The sequence below is a fragment of the Homalodisca vitripennis genome, chromosome 2, assembly GCF_021130785.1.
Source record: "Homalodisca vitripennis isolate AUS2020 chromosome 2, UT_GWSS_2.1, whole genome shotgun sequence".
NCBI classification, from domain to species: domain Eukaryota; kingdom Metazoa; phylum Arthropoda; class Insecta; order Hemiptera; family Cicadellidae; genus Homalodisca; species Homalodisca vitripennis.
The window spans coordinates 190,325,098-190,340,207 of record NC_060208.1 but is presented as its reverse complement, the minus strand read 5'-3'; the positions used below and the strand labels follow the sequence as shown (position 1 = coordinate 190,340,207).

The 15,110-nt window shown below is 32.2% G+C and overlaps 1 protein-coding gene across 1 annotated transcript; it reads right to left on the bottom strand.

The window, feature by feature from the left end:
• Positions 1–348: 348 nt before the first annotated feature.
• On the bottom strand, positions 349–11,288 carry LOC124355219 (protein KRTCAP2 homolog). Its single transcript, XM_046806245.1, has 5 exons — positions 11,147–11,288; positions 3,305–3,459; positions 2,589–2,652; positions 2,329–2,395; positions 349–585 (listed from the first exon to the last, which is right to left on the bottom strand). The coding sequence occupies exons 1-5, from the start codon at positions 11,148–11,150 to the stop codon at positions 480–482; spliced, it is 396 nt and encodes a 131-aa protein (XP_046662201.1). The 5' UTR covers positions 11,151–11,288; the 3' UTR covers positions 349–479.
• Between the last annotated feature and the right edge of the window lie 3,822 nt (positions 11,289–15,110).

The following is a 15,110-nucleotide window of genomic DNA, read 5'->3' as shown; positions in this document are numbered from 1 at the left end:
TCTACCTATCTAATGCTTTTATTGGCTGAATGTTAGTAAAGCCCATCACTCAAGGGGCAGGAGAAATTTTATGTCTGTTCACATGATATTTCGTGTGAACAAACTGACCTAAGTACTTGACAGTTTGTATGGATTCATTTCTATATAAGCAACATCGAGTTTGATGATTGCGCATGTGACTATGGCATTTGGGCAGGGCGTTAGCTATCATGTTTACATTGGTCTAATGGATAACCACAATGGCAACAAAAATTAAACGAGCAATAAAACCCCAGCGAAGCCTGTTACATGACATGTGGTGTGGTGTACTCGCCTTGTACACATCAAGGATTGATAATAAAAGCCAAAAATTGATTATACATATAATTTTTGCACACATTTTTATATTTCAGTTCACAATAATCTTAATTTAAAGTACAAACTTTTAAAAAATTATGATGCAAAATGGATATGTACAAGTGAGAGTTGATGGATACTATTCACTTTTTCTTCTTGCTAGGAGCCGTATAGACAGGAGCAGGACGCTCATGAGTGGCCTGCGACACTCTGTTGATGTAGTAGAGAGCTACCAGTGAAAATACTAGGCTGTGGACAGACAAATTGAGTCAATAAATAGCAAAAGAAAACAAGATGAAATAAAGCTAAACTAATACTACTCGTAAATGCAGAAGAGAGAAGACAAAACAATGACTCTCATTTTCATAAGGCCTAATCTTTTAAATTCTATATACAGTGTCCAATAACAAGTACCCGATATTTAAAAAAAAGGGTTGAGAACAAAAATGTATTAAACATAAATATAAGTAAGTTTTATGTAATTCATATTATAAATTAAGAACAGCATAAAATTGTAATTTTCATAAACATAAAATGCTCGTTACTTTACTTCATATGTAAATTATATTATATATATCATTATATTATATGCAAGTTTATATTTTGTTTGCTTTAACGTCATACACCCAAGAATTTTTATAATACAAACTACATTAACAGAATTGAATAAGCTTTACAATGATGAATTACAAAATTTTTTTAAATTAAATTATTAATATTAGAATTAGAAAAAAAAAATTAATTTTCTCCAACAACAAAGTTGTTGGATTAATTTAGAAGAATGTCACCGTAATTGAACCAGAAGAGGGACATATATACAGGTACATGATAAATTGTTGCTGTTATCTGTTACAATTCAGGTAACAATAAATGAATTCCTGTAATATTATTTGTTTCATGCCGAAGTATGAAACAGCCAATGCATACTTTACTGAGACAATAACATTATATCACACTCAGCTGTTTGTTAATCCTTAGGGGCCTTGAATAAGCCTTCTTTTCAATTACTTAAACTTCATGTTAAATTTTAAATAACCATCTCACTGGAATGAATTTTCATACTATGTTGGACAATGAACATGACAGATTTTATAAGATAAATTCTGTACCAAGTTTAATTTGTTTCAGTGTTTCATTTGCCATTTCTTGGTGAGAAAACTCCTTATGGAATTTACAGGTAATAGATATTTTGAAAACCATTTGAGTTGTGAATTCAAAAAATGTTTAAACGGTTGCTATATTGGAACAAAATGGCATACTCAGCTGACCAATATCAATTTTTGTACCAAGTTTGGCTTTTTTTTAGACAGATTGTTCCCACAAGCCATGTTATATAGCATATATATAAACTTAAGAACGGAGTATGATTTTGGGTTCTGGGGTTATGTTTGATGAAATTATGTGATAATTTTCCATAATGCTACCATGAGGACATTTGCAATAGGCTGATTTTGAAACAAAATTTATCTAAATACAAACATTATTTACTGCTGCAGTTTTAGAATTACAACAGTTTCAGCTTGGTGTTAAAAGTACTATTAGCTCTCTGAAGAATGATATATGAAAGAAATTCGTTCCACGTTCAAGACTACAATACATACTGACAAGTCTGATCGCTAGGTGCTTCATTTTATCTGATCAGTTGTTATTTAACATCAAAACTTTTACTTTATTCAGTGACTGTCAGATAACTAAATTGTGACAATTTTGATTTGCATTAAATTCATCAAAGTTTATTTTTACTGTAGATTCTACACTTTTTTTACTTTAAATTTTATATTACAACAAATTAAGAAATGGCTTTTAGGATACATTATTGATCATTCTTATTACTTTTAAACTGTTGGAAACAAAAATAGGGTAAAGAATAATGACTGAGGACAAAAACGGGCTAAACAGCTTTAGCCCTTTGGAAGGATGAATTCAGTCTTGAAATACGGTAGATAGCTAGACAGCCACAAATATTCAAAATAGGCTACTTTTTATACAAACCATGTGGTTGTGCAGACTCTGTGAATCATCCCTGCAGCAAATAGAGCAGTCACTAAACACACAGCAACTAGAACACAAGAAAAAAGATTTACATACAAAAGTGTCTGAATCCATAATGCATGACAGTAAACTCACGTGTTTCAATACATATACTATTACATACAGACAAGTAGCTTATCTAACAAGGAAAAATGCACACAAATTTACCATTAATTTTACTAATTTTTCTGAACAATATATACACAAATCTATTATATTACCTTCAGGAAATAGCTTGGTCTGGAAACCTTTCCCAAACGCAATGGACTCGATGTTTCCAACAGCCTGTAAACAGTTAAGGACATTTCTTGAAATATTTTGTTACACTGTACTTGATGCGTTCAACTTGTCTCGATCTTTCTCGATAAAACTGAATCTTTATTTTAGCATGGTCTTTTTTCATATTCCTTTTCACTGGGTAATATAAATGATTGGCACTGTAAAAAAATAACAAAACTGTATGTCCTCAATAGAATATGTTATAATATTAATAGCTTGGCAATAAAACTTACATCTGAATTGTTTGGTTTATAAGCAGAAGACTTTTGTGACTTAATAACTAAAATGCACTTAATTTGCTTGCATTTTATTTTAACAAAAATTTATTTTAATTTTTTTGCAAATGGAAACAAACCGGTTTGATTTCTAGCTGATATGTATACTTTATTGTTAGTCTTAACACTTATTGATATTATTGCTGTTAGTAGATTAAATCTTATACCCAAGTCAAACAAGACATTAAATTTTAACTTATTTTAATTTAAACTACGGTAACATAGTGCAAAGCTAATATATATGTATACATTAATTTTTTCTCCTGATTTTATAAATTAAATTTTATACATCACCTGTTTTTTTTCTGTACTCTGATAAAACAATAAATATAATGAAAGAACTTGAGGTGAATTATCTGTTACTCGATAAGTAAAAAGGATACAGTGAGAATCAGGATGAAGAGAACAGAGCCAAGATAGCCGCCGAGTATGGTGTGTAGCTGGGAGGAGGCAAGCCACTGCCGATACATCTGCATCCCGGAGAACAGTAGCACCGTGAGGATAGCAGCCAGGACAAACGATGTTCCACTGGAAGCAGCTGGTCATTCACAATCAAATTAGTATTACACAAGTTTTGTTTTAATACTTTTGCATTGACTTTCATTAACATCTTCTAACAATCTCTAGAAAATGCTATTTACAGATACATAGTTTTGAGTGGATTGTTAGATGGGAACAGTAGATAATCTGGTGTTATGTTACGTTACCAGAGAACCATATCTTTACCAGTGCTAGATATCAGACGCTGCACTAAACAAAAGGTGAAATGGACCTGAACCAACCCTTTCCACCATAGTTGTTTTGTACAAACAAAAACACATCTCATTAAAATCATTGATGGTGGCAATTACACTATACAACTGTCATAATGTAAGTATTGAAATGTGGTAATGTTATGGATGTGGATTTTAGTTTTTAATTTTCAATAATACACTCAAAATTATGACAGTAATCAACCTCTATATCCTAGAAGTAGTCTCCTAGGCTCACATCAAAATGCCATCAACAGTGAGAAGCGGAGTACAAATTCACCAGTACAATACAAGACATGCTACTAACTACTGCCTTCCAGTACACACCCACGCCTCAACGGAAAAGAAACCAAGCTAAATCGGTGCGAAGATCTGGAATTCACTACCAGAAGCCCTCATGAGGATAGACCGACAGCGGTTTAGAAAAGATCTGCGAGCCTGGCTGCAAGACAACCCATTCTACTCCGTCACTGAGTTCTTTGAATGGAGACCACAGAACAACCCTTAGTGTACAACTTTTTGATTCTTGTTGTCTATGTATACAAAATGAATTATTATATCCATACAATTTAGAAAACTGTACTGTTTTGAATCCAACCTCATTAAAAAATTATATATATATTGTTAGTTTCTTGCGAAAAAATATCAACCGCCAATTTCTCTTTGGAAATATAATTTATTTGAATTAGAAATGCAAAACCTGAAATAAGAATTATTCACAGTTTTGCTTAACTCTGATTCTCTTATCAAAAACAGTGAAATTCTATAGATACTTTTACATTATCTGTTTTTATAGTTATTGGTGCACAATTTAAGATGTTGAACTTATTTTTAGGAAATTATTTTTAATAAACATTTATTTTAGTATGAGGGGTAGACATTGGTGGAGGGAATAATGAGGGTATCAATATTCATGCAAGAAAACTATAAGGAATTTTAGTAGAGTAGCGCTACCAACTACATATGAGCATAATTTAAGACTTTCATCATTTTTTCACCAGTTTCTACCTCTCTGGTGAAGTTTGTTGTTTGTTCCTATGTGCTCTCTGTATTTACCTCGTTGCTAAAACGCATCGTAACCCGTACATCTTGTTATTAAATTATATTTCCTCATGTCATAATTGGCCAGATTTTACTGAGTTCTACCTACCAAATAAAGTTATTGTTCTTTGTGTTTTGTTATCGCTATTATCCAATTTGTATTCAAGTTGTATTTATGTAATAACAAACTTCAAGAATTTCTCCTGATTTACCTACGGACAATACACGTGGTGATTGCTCTATCAAGTGGAATGACATTGGTATATTGTGTAGTTTTGAATTTGACATGGAATTTTACATTCCTTTCTCTTGTATCAACAAATGTGGCAACCATTTTCCTCTAGCTAAGTATACATTGTTGTTTTGTTGTAGACAGGTTTAATAAGGTTAGGTGAGTTTGTAATATTTAGTTAACGTTACTAATCAGACTTTAGAAATGATATATTTTACTGATCAGTACTATCTCAGGCTGCAGTATAAGTTGCCACCACGACAATAGAATCATAATTAACCCTAGAACTGGTACTCAATTCATCCTGTAGTGTCAGGCTGTTTTAGAGCTTCGTGCAAGGGTAAAAAAAAAATTATTAAAAATATAAAATAAAAGTTACACACACACACACACACACACACATATATATATATATATATATATATATATATATATATATATATATATATATATATATACACACACACACAAGTATATATATTTTTGTGTTGAGGATAAAACGTAGAATTACACTATATTTTAAAATTGACCATACAAAATTGTTTACTAAAAACTTTTTTAAATCAATATAAAATTTACCAAAAATATGTCTTAAATTTGGGGGGAACCATACTTAGCAAATGAAGTTATAGTGAGAAATATTTAAAGTGAGATAGCCATTATGTGTCAAATTTTGTCTGGTTTCAGAAAAACATAAACATTATACACATTTATGAAAGCATCATAAAGCTATACAACAAAAAGCAGCAATGCGCATAAATTCTGAAAATTGGAAAGACGTTGGTAAAATAAGTTTTGCTAATACAATTGTCCATGAATAAATGCTATATTGCATATTTTCTTACTCAGAACGAAATAAACTGTACAGCACCAATGAAATAATTTCCATAAATTATTTTTTGAAAAGTAAAAAAGTTACATTTTACCATTATTCAAAACTTTTGCAAAAAATTTTCATTCAGCAAAACATAAAATGGGTTTGAAAGCTTGTACTATATCTAAATTTATGGTTTATAAGTAATGTGAAATATGATGAAGTTTTAGAAAACCATAAATATAACTAAATATATGAAAAATACCAAGTTGATAAAATAAAGTGTAATAAAGCACACCAGTCAGAAAAATGCATATCTACAATAAAATACACAGTGTTACTAAATTAACTTATCTTTCTTTTAATAACATAAAACTTATCTGTTCCCTTGGATTTTTCTTCCCGAATCTAATGGTGCATGAATTAAATCGATATGTTGCCGGAGTACATTGTAAAAAGTAATTATATGAGGGAATGTTTGACCAACAAAATTTTGAGGGTTAACACTACAGAAGCGGCAGTGACCGACAAAATTTTGTGGATAAACAGTTGGAGGGGGGTTGGAGGTTAACCAGCTGTTTTACTTTCATTGACGTACTGAGAACGCTAGTGAAGTCATTGCCCACTGGGTGTTTATTTCATTTATATAGTGAGTAGCCTAGTGACATCAGCAAGAACAATGGCGATGAACATGCAGATATTGGCCCAAAATGTATTTTTAAACATTGAGCAATGTTACAATGCTACATTAGAAATATACACTAATGTTGACGGTAATTCTAAGCAATATATGGGTCAACCTCGATTTTTCTCATATTACAATATAATGTTCCAATAGTCAATTAGAAAAGGAAATGACTAGACGAACGATGCCTGCCCCGCTGCGCAGCGCTTCGCGCTGCTTGCTCTTTTAGAAAAAAAATTAACTCGAGTAGTTCCAAATTTGAAGTCCAGATCACGTCAGTGCCCCTGATCACTAATAGGTAATTCTAAGCAATATATGACCGTTTGGCGGTTGCCTTCTTTCTATAACTGCTTTCCAGCAAGAAATTCTAGTCATTTCCTTTTCTAATTGACTATTGGAACATTATATTTTAATATGAGAAAAATCGAGGTTGACCCATATATTGCTTAGAATTATTTTTAAATATTTCTCAATATAACTTCATTTGCTAAGTATGGTTCCCCCCAAATTTAAGACATATTTTTGGTAAATTTTATATTGATTAAAAAAAGTTTTTAGTAAACAATTTTGTATGGTCAATTTTAAAATATAGTGTAATTCTATGTTTCATCCTCAACACAAAAATATATATACTTGTGTGTGTATTTATATATATTATATATATATATATATATATATATATATATATATATATATATATATATATACTAATCACTGTGTTGAATAGAAGAAAACAAAAGAACTATTTTTCACTTCTATATTTCGGGGGATTTAATACCCCCGTCTTCAGGAAGTTTTAAATAAAAATGAATACAGAACTATAACATGTAAACAAAAGTTAATAAAACATAAATGTAAACACAGTGCATAACATTTGATAAAGTCCAGCTGACGTGAAATTTTTCTAATTCAATCTTGTTGGAACAGTTGATTTTTATAAAGGGTGGAATGCAACTTGTAATTTATGGCGAATTTTGAATGTTTTAAAAGTTATCTTAAATTTAGACCAAATGGATTTTTTGTCTTCAACATAATTTGATGAGCTTGCTCCATGTGCTTTAATTTTAATCTGTTGTAGTTTTCATCAGGGCATTGTGGTAGTTGGTGTATTCCTTTTAATTTAAAACACTCTTCAATTTTGTCTTGTTTGTGTTCTAGACAATGTCTTGCCAATGGTTTATCTTCATCTTTATGGAATATGTCAAACCTATGCCCTGTCATACGGATTCTCAAATGGTTCGATGTTTGTCCAATATATTGTTTGGAGCAAAACTTACAATTAATTTGGTATATTACATTTTTTGAATTACAGTCAATTTTGCCAATTATAGGATAGGTCATTCCGGTACTGCTGCTATTGAATTCTCTTGAAGTCATAATTTTACATGTTCCACATCGTGATTTTTTACATGGATCACATCCATTTCTTGTATAGTTGATAGATTTTGGAACTAGTGTGTTAACAAGCTTGTTTTTCAAATTTGGAGGTCTTCTAAAAATTACTCGAGGTGCTTTTGAAATAAAATTTGAAGTGTCAGGGGAACTTTGAAGTAAATTAAATCCAATTTTTATAATAGAATTAATTTTGTGTAGACCAGGGAAGAATTGAGTAATAAATTTAGGTTCTTTAGAATAATCATATGAATTTTTTGGACATTTCGGTTTATTATTTTGATTTTTGACAATTTTTTCAGGGTAATCCAAATCTTTGAAGGTTTTACCCAATTTTTCAATGTAGTTTAAGAAATCAGATTGGCTGCTGCATAGTTTCTTTGCTCTTACTGACAAACTTTTTGGAATGGATTTTTTGACGTACATTGGGTGACAGCTGGAGAAATGTAGGTAATTCATGGTGTTAGTCTCTTTTATGTGTAATTTAGTTTGGAGAAATCCAGATTCAATAAAAACATCTAAATCTAGAAACGTGACTTTAGATTTAGAATATATCCATGAAAATTTTAAAGAAGAGAAATCTTGAAGATCATTAAGAAATTGTGTCAATGAATCGACTCCATGATCCCAGATGAAAAAAACATCGTCTATAAAACGTAGCCATTTCAAAGGTATTAAGCGTTGTGTATCTAAAAATTCTTTTTCAAATAAGCCCATAAATAGACTTGCGTAAGATGGGGCCATTCTAGTTCCCATTGCAGTACCAGAAGTTTGTATATAATTTTGGTTATTGAATTTAAAATTGTTCATTGTAAGTATCATTCTGATTAACCCCTTCAGAGTTAATTTTTTTTTCTAAAAGAGCAAGCAGCGCGAAGCGCTGCGCAGCGGGCAGGCATCATGCGTCTAGTCATTTCCTTTTCTAATTGACTATTGGAACATTATATTGTAATATGAGAAAAATCGAGGTTGACCCATATATTGCTTAGAATTACCATGTTGACATTTCCAAAAGGGAGAAAAAAGTGGTAGATTTCATTTGGAAATTTGCCCACAAAATAAACAAAATGCTGATTCACTTATAACATTAATTGTGAAACGTACAAAACCAGGAGCAACTATCAATACGAATTTATGGGAAGCCTATTTTGGCCTAAAGGAAGATATGATCAATTTACTGTAAACCACAGTAAAAACTTTGTCGATCCACTAAATTCTGCATACACCCGAACAATAGAATCTAATTGGAATTGGAGAGCTACAAAGAAATCCTTAAACACTGGTCTCAGGAGTGACTACATTACCAATCGTCTTGCAGAATATATGTATTGACGAGAAGTAATGATTATTAGTAGTGATTTAGGGTACGATAAGTGGACCTGGTTTTTTTATACTGAAATTGGCAAACGATATTACTTAATCATGACCATCGATATAACCAATCAATACTGATTAACTATTTTGAACAATTAACTTAAGCTATATCAACACCTGTAAACACTTTCAAATAATACAAGTAATCGTATTATTATATATACGATTACGTGTATATACAACAATTATTATACATACACTAATATATATATTATATACATATGTATATAATGACGTGTGTATAATTATAAACAATTCAATAATTATAACATAAACCATATCAATTGTGACTCATTAATTATTTATGAGTTTTCCTGTTTGATCGATCTTGTTTTGGTTCGTTTATTATTTATGTAATTTCTTAATTATTTATGACTTTTCCTATATTTCTGTTTTAATTTAAAAGATATGATTGTTATTCAGGACTATAGATACTTTTGAATATCAAATGATAGTCTAAGATTCGAGATGCGAATATTAGGTATCGATGATTATATTCTTCGATATAAAAAAATCGGGTCAGCTTATCGTACCCCACCTGTAATTTACTCAAGCATTTGTTAAATGCTATCACATGGTTATCCTGTGAAGTAATCGTAAGTACTACATTTGCTCAAAAGTCATTTAAATAAAGTTTAGTTATTCTATATAATTTGAAACAAATATTTGTTACTTATAAAAGGATAGCTTCTCAATAATACAAGTTAAAAGCCTAAAGGTTAAGGCCTATAGTCTGTTAAACTATTAAGGCTAGTGCCATATACGAGATTAAACATCTTTCACAAATTTTATTGTTATATGTTGTTTTTTAACCCTTTGAGTGCCAACGTCCGATTCTATCGGACGTCAAAATGATGTCTGAAAAGTGCCAACGTCCGATTCTGTCGGACGTCGAAAGTCGGCCGAAAAGTGCCAACGTCCGATTTTACCGGACGTTCGGAAAAATATTCGTAAAAAATCCAAATACTAATATTTTGACTTAATTATAGTTTATATTTGTTCATAAAGAGTTGTTATTTTCATAATATATCGATTTAATTGTCTTTAGAATGATTTATATTAACAAAGATGACGAATGATCTAGATAGTATTGACAGCTGATCTTCAAGACGTGTTCCAGTTCACTGTAATTCGCGTTGCGGAATTGTACTTTGAGGTTATTTTTAGTATTATTTTGTGTGTATACATTAGTTATATGTTTATATAACAGTTTATTATCCTTGTTTATGTCATTATGGATCGTTCTAGATCCCCTCTAAGTGAAAATGTAATAGGAAGAGTTATTGATGAAGAGTTCCTTGACGATAGTTTTGTAAGCAATGTCAGCGTGTTCAGAAGACAGTGATAGTAGTTAAAGTGGTTTATTTGGAGAAAAAACGCTTACAAATTTGCTAAAATAGGCCTGGCACTTTTCGGTACACTCACTGGAAAAATACCCAGCACTTTTCAGTACACCACCCCCCAAATATGCCCAGCACTCAAAGGGTTAATTTAATTTTTTTTAATTTCCCTTTTGAAAAACCAACAGATATTGTGAAGTGGAAAAAACAGTTATCCATATTTTATAAGCACATGTTCAAATTGCTCTCTATATATTGGTGACAGTTGACATTTCAACCAGTAACCTATACAGAGATAAGAACCCCACTACCTATTCTAATAAAATATAGTGCCTTGTGCTATGCCTAATTGGAATACTGAAATAAAAATGTGTTACTTTTAAATTACATATATGAAATTTATGTACATTGAAATTAATATTTTCGTCTAAATAAAGATAAGTATACTTGGAAAGAAGCAATAAAAAGACAATACTTTTCCAACATGAAAGACTTATAATCAATAACTAAATGTTCAGACCAAATTGACTATACTGATATTCACAACGAACTCAATGTTAATCGATTAATCTAATAATTTAAATATCTGCCTTACCCATTTATATCTATATTTTACCGGTTAATCCCGATATCAAATTATTACGTTAAGGTTAACTTTACAAAAATAAAATAATGCAATCAAATGACGTGTCCCCAGAATGCCAACGGTGTGACAGGGCAGTAAACAAATTGATCACATCGAGTGTAATCATTGAAAGAACAGGCTCAAAGATCATTATTATTGAGCCTTATAACATTTTTATTCTTATCTGAAAATAATAACTGTCATTTTTTAGAGCGTTTACTAAATTAAGATGTGATTATTCTTTAACGGAATATTTCAATATAATCTGAAAATTGATTACTCAATAGCGCTAATATTTTAATCGGGTGACCAAGCTTCAGCCTCCAACTATAATTAATTACTTTGTAGTATCCGGAGAACAAAAATATGTATATAGCAATTAAAACCTTGATGTCACATTTCACGTCACTCTAGACTCTCTCTCAATTGATGCGTTCAAGAACCCCAATAAGATCACGTTTCGTCCCAGTTTTGCTAGAGTACAGCTCATCGGTCTGGTTTTAACCTTGATCAGGAATATTGGGTGTGTAAATGATTATCAACAAATGGAAATACCAGTGATGGAGATTATACAAACAGTATGTGGCATGATTAGTACAACTCTAAAGGCCATGTCACACTGCCGTGGCGTCGCGTCCGTCCATCCATAGTATGAACGTCCGCGTATGCTCAGGGCCCGATTAAGGTTTTTGGCGCCCGTAGGCTATCTTGTACTTCGCGCCCCCCCCCCCCCCCCCCCCCCCCCCAACGGTTTCCGGCCGGCTTCCCTCTGTCAATTTTCAATAATAAAAAGTGTTCTGCTGTATAGCGGCCATATTATATTTTTGTAATAAAATTTCAACTTACTTAAATTTAAAGACCATTACAGAGAGAGACCATTTAGAGTATTAAACTTTAGGAAAAGAACAACATTCAGCAACTAACTATAAACTTTAATTATTGTTCAAAGGTCTAATGATAAATGTATGTATAAACTGCTATGTAATATGTTCAAATTCAACGGTTAAAAGAACTATGCTGTTTGCTGTCATTTCCTAAAAACACACAAACAAACGAACAAAAACAGCAAAATTATAGAAAGTGCAAACTTGCAAAGGGAAAGGATGCTTACTGCTGAGCATTTATTTGTATCTTTAAAATGGAATATGGTCTATTGTTGTAGACTTGTAGGTAACATTTTTTAAAGAGAATCAAGGGTTCTTATTTACCACTGGTTTTGTAGGACATACAAAAATGTGTCCTAGCTACAGCCAAACCTTACATGAGTTTTTAATTCTTATACATTTTTTGTAGATTACTATCATTAAATAGTCACAAAATTCAAAGTTCAGCACTTTGTAATGTTACTTTCAAAAAATCTGTAGGCTTATTTTTTTCAAAATAAATTAAAATGCATACTGTAATTTTAAGGCTGTTAAAATTATGTGAATTTTATCTCTTACTTCAGTATAAATGCTGCCATAATAATGGAGATTTTATTGTTGTCCATTTTAATAAGAAAGCTTAGTAGCTACGTATAGCCTAATTAGCGTTTTAACTGAAAATCACTGAAAAGGATTTATAATAAATCAATGAACATGGTCAAATTGGTCATCAACTTTCTCTGGTTTATTCAAGTACATTATGTTACATAGAAATGACATTAGACTTTGGTATACAACTTGGTGACTTGAACATTTAATCACAATAACAAACAATGAGCTAGAACTATAAAATTATTAGGCCTACTGTTAACAAAAGAACTTTTTATTTTCTCATGACGATATATTCCCTGATTAAACAAAGTCTTTCTTCCGTGCTTTTGATGAGGCAAACGCATCGATCAAGTCATCAAACGGAACGAGCTGTACATAGTCACTTTCTATAAATAAGAGAGCGAGTGCCTGGAGTTTTTCTTGCCGTAGAGTCGACCTCAAATAATTCTTGACTCGAGTAAGAGCAGAAAAGGATCTTTCTCCGCTGCAATTAGACACCGCCATGCTCAAGAAGATCCGCAATGCCACTTCCACGTTCGGAAAAAGAGATTCAAGTTTTAGGGTTTTTACATGTTTCAATAGCCTGTAGGCTTTAGTCCCGGTCGGTTTGACTTTCTTCTTTTCCTCCATTCTGTCTGACAGTACATTTTCCTCTTCATAGAATGTATTATCATCTTTTAAAAATTTTTGAAGATACAAACACTCATCTGGAAATGAATCATCTAGGTCTGTTGAATATTCATTCATTAGCTTTGTTGCCTTTTCCTTCAAGATTGAACTCTCAATTTTATTCAAATTCCATAAAAAGTTGAAGGAGTCTCGTAGTGTGACATAAATTGATTTTCTCCTTGTTAGTTGCCCTAGGAGTGTATCAATTGCTTTGTAGTAACAATTTATCAGGAATGATTTCCGCCCATCACACTCAGTGTGCCCCTCTTTGCTTTCTCCAAAAGGGATTTTTGGTTTCTTTTTCCTTGTATTGTCTTGTTTGTACTCTTGAGAATTGCACATAAGCTTTGCCTCACTTTCAAAGTTAGAAAATTGTTCCTCATTTCTTAATGAACTTAGAAAAGACTCTAGGAGCTCGTACGAAAGTGCTGTCTGATCTAAGTCTCCATCTTCAGATTGAAGTCGTACACTGATGTCATGAAACTTCATGAGTACTTTATTCCAAAAACAAATCATCATGGTCATTTCCAAAGACTGGAGCTTCTCTATCAGTTGTTTGGCTTCAAGTCGTACGTCTTTTTTATTTTCTTCGTTTGAAGTGATGTCTTGTAACGCTGCGATTATTTGTTTATATGACTTGTGCATGGCTTTACTGGCATCTGCTCTTGCACTCCAGCGAGTTTTCGAAAGGGTCTTGACTGTCAAACATTCTTTGTCATATTGCGACAAGAGAATTTCCCATCTGTGTGTAGATGAATGGAAAAAGTTGTACATTTGCTGTGCCAGGGCAAAATATTCAACAGAACTACTACTACTTTCTGCAGCGGTCGAACTTACTAGCTGTAACGAATGAGCTGCGCAAGGAACGTAGTGAGCAAGAGGATTTTGCTCTTTGATTCGATTTTGAAGCCCCTTGTAACACCCAGACATGTTACTTGCATTGTCGTAACTCTGACCTCTACAGTCACTGATATTTAAGTTCAAACTTTCAAGAGTATTTATCACAGCCTTCTCCATATCTTCCCCTTTATGGCCACAATTTGGGATGAACGTTATGAACCGCTCATTAGGTGACCCGTCAGGTGCTACAAAACGAATGACAAAAGTCAATTGATCCACATTGGAAACATCTGGAGTAGAGTCGACAATAATCGAAAAATACTTAGAATTCTTGATATCTGACGCGATTTTGGATTTAACATTGTCAGCTAACAGAGTAATAAACTCGTTAACGATCGTGGGAGATGAAGTATGAGGGCACTCCTTTACCTTTATTTCCGAAACGAGCAACATGGTCAGCCATGAAAGGATCAAACTTGCACAAAAGCTCGATACAGCCAAGGAAATTACCATTACTGGTTGACCCCAAAATTTCATTTTCACCATAAAACGGAAGCCCTCGAGAAGTTAAATACTTAACTACTTCAACAACTCTTGACAATACATCTCTCCAATACTTCACTTCTACTTGATGCTGCTCAAGTAGTTTTGCATCAATTCTCTGAGGTGCATTCATCCGGGTCAAATATTTGTTCACACATTCTCTGTGCTCTAGACTATTATCATGTTCTTGAACTTTGTGTGAATTTTTCCAATCATTAAAGCCGCATGTAGCTAAGGCAGTCGTCCCCCCATAGAGCTTACAAGGAGCACAGTATACATAGCCAGTTGATTTGGAATAAACTAAATGAGTTCTTTTTACAATCTCTCCATTTACAAGTTTTTTGAAAAAACAAGCTTTGTTCAAATAACGGTTTTGGTCAGAATACTGCCGCTTTGATTGGGAAAAA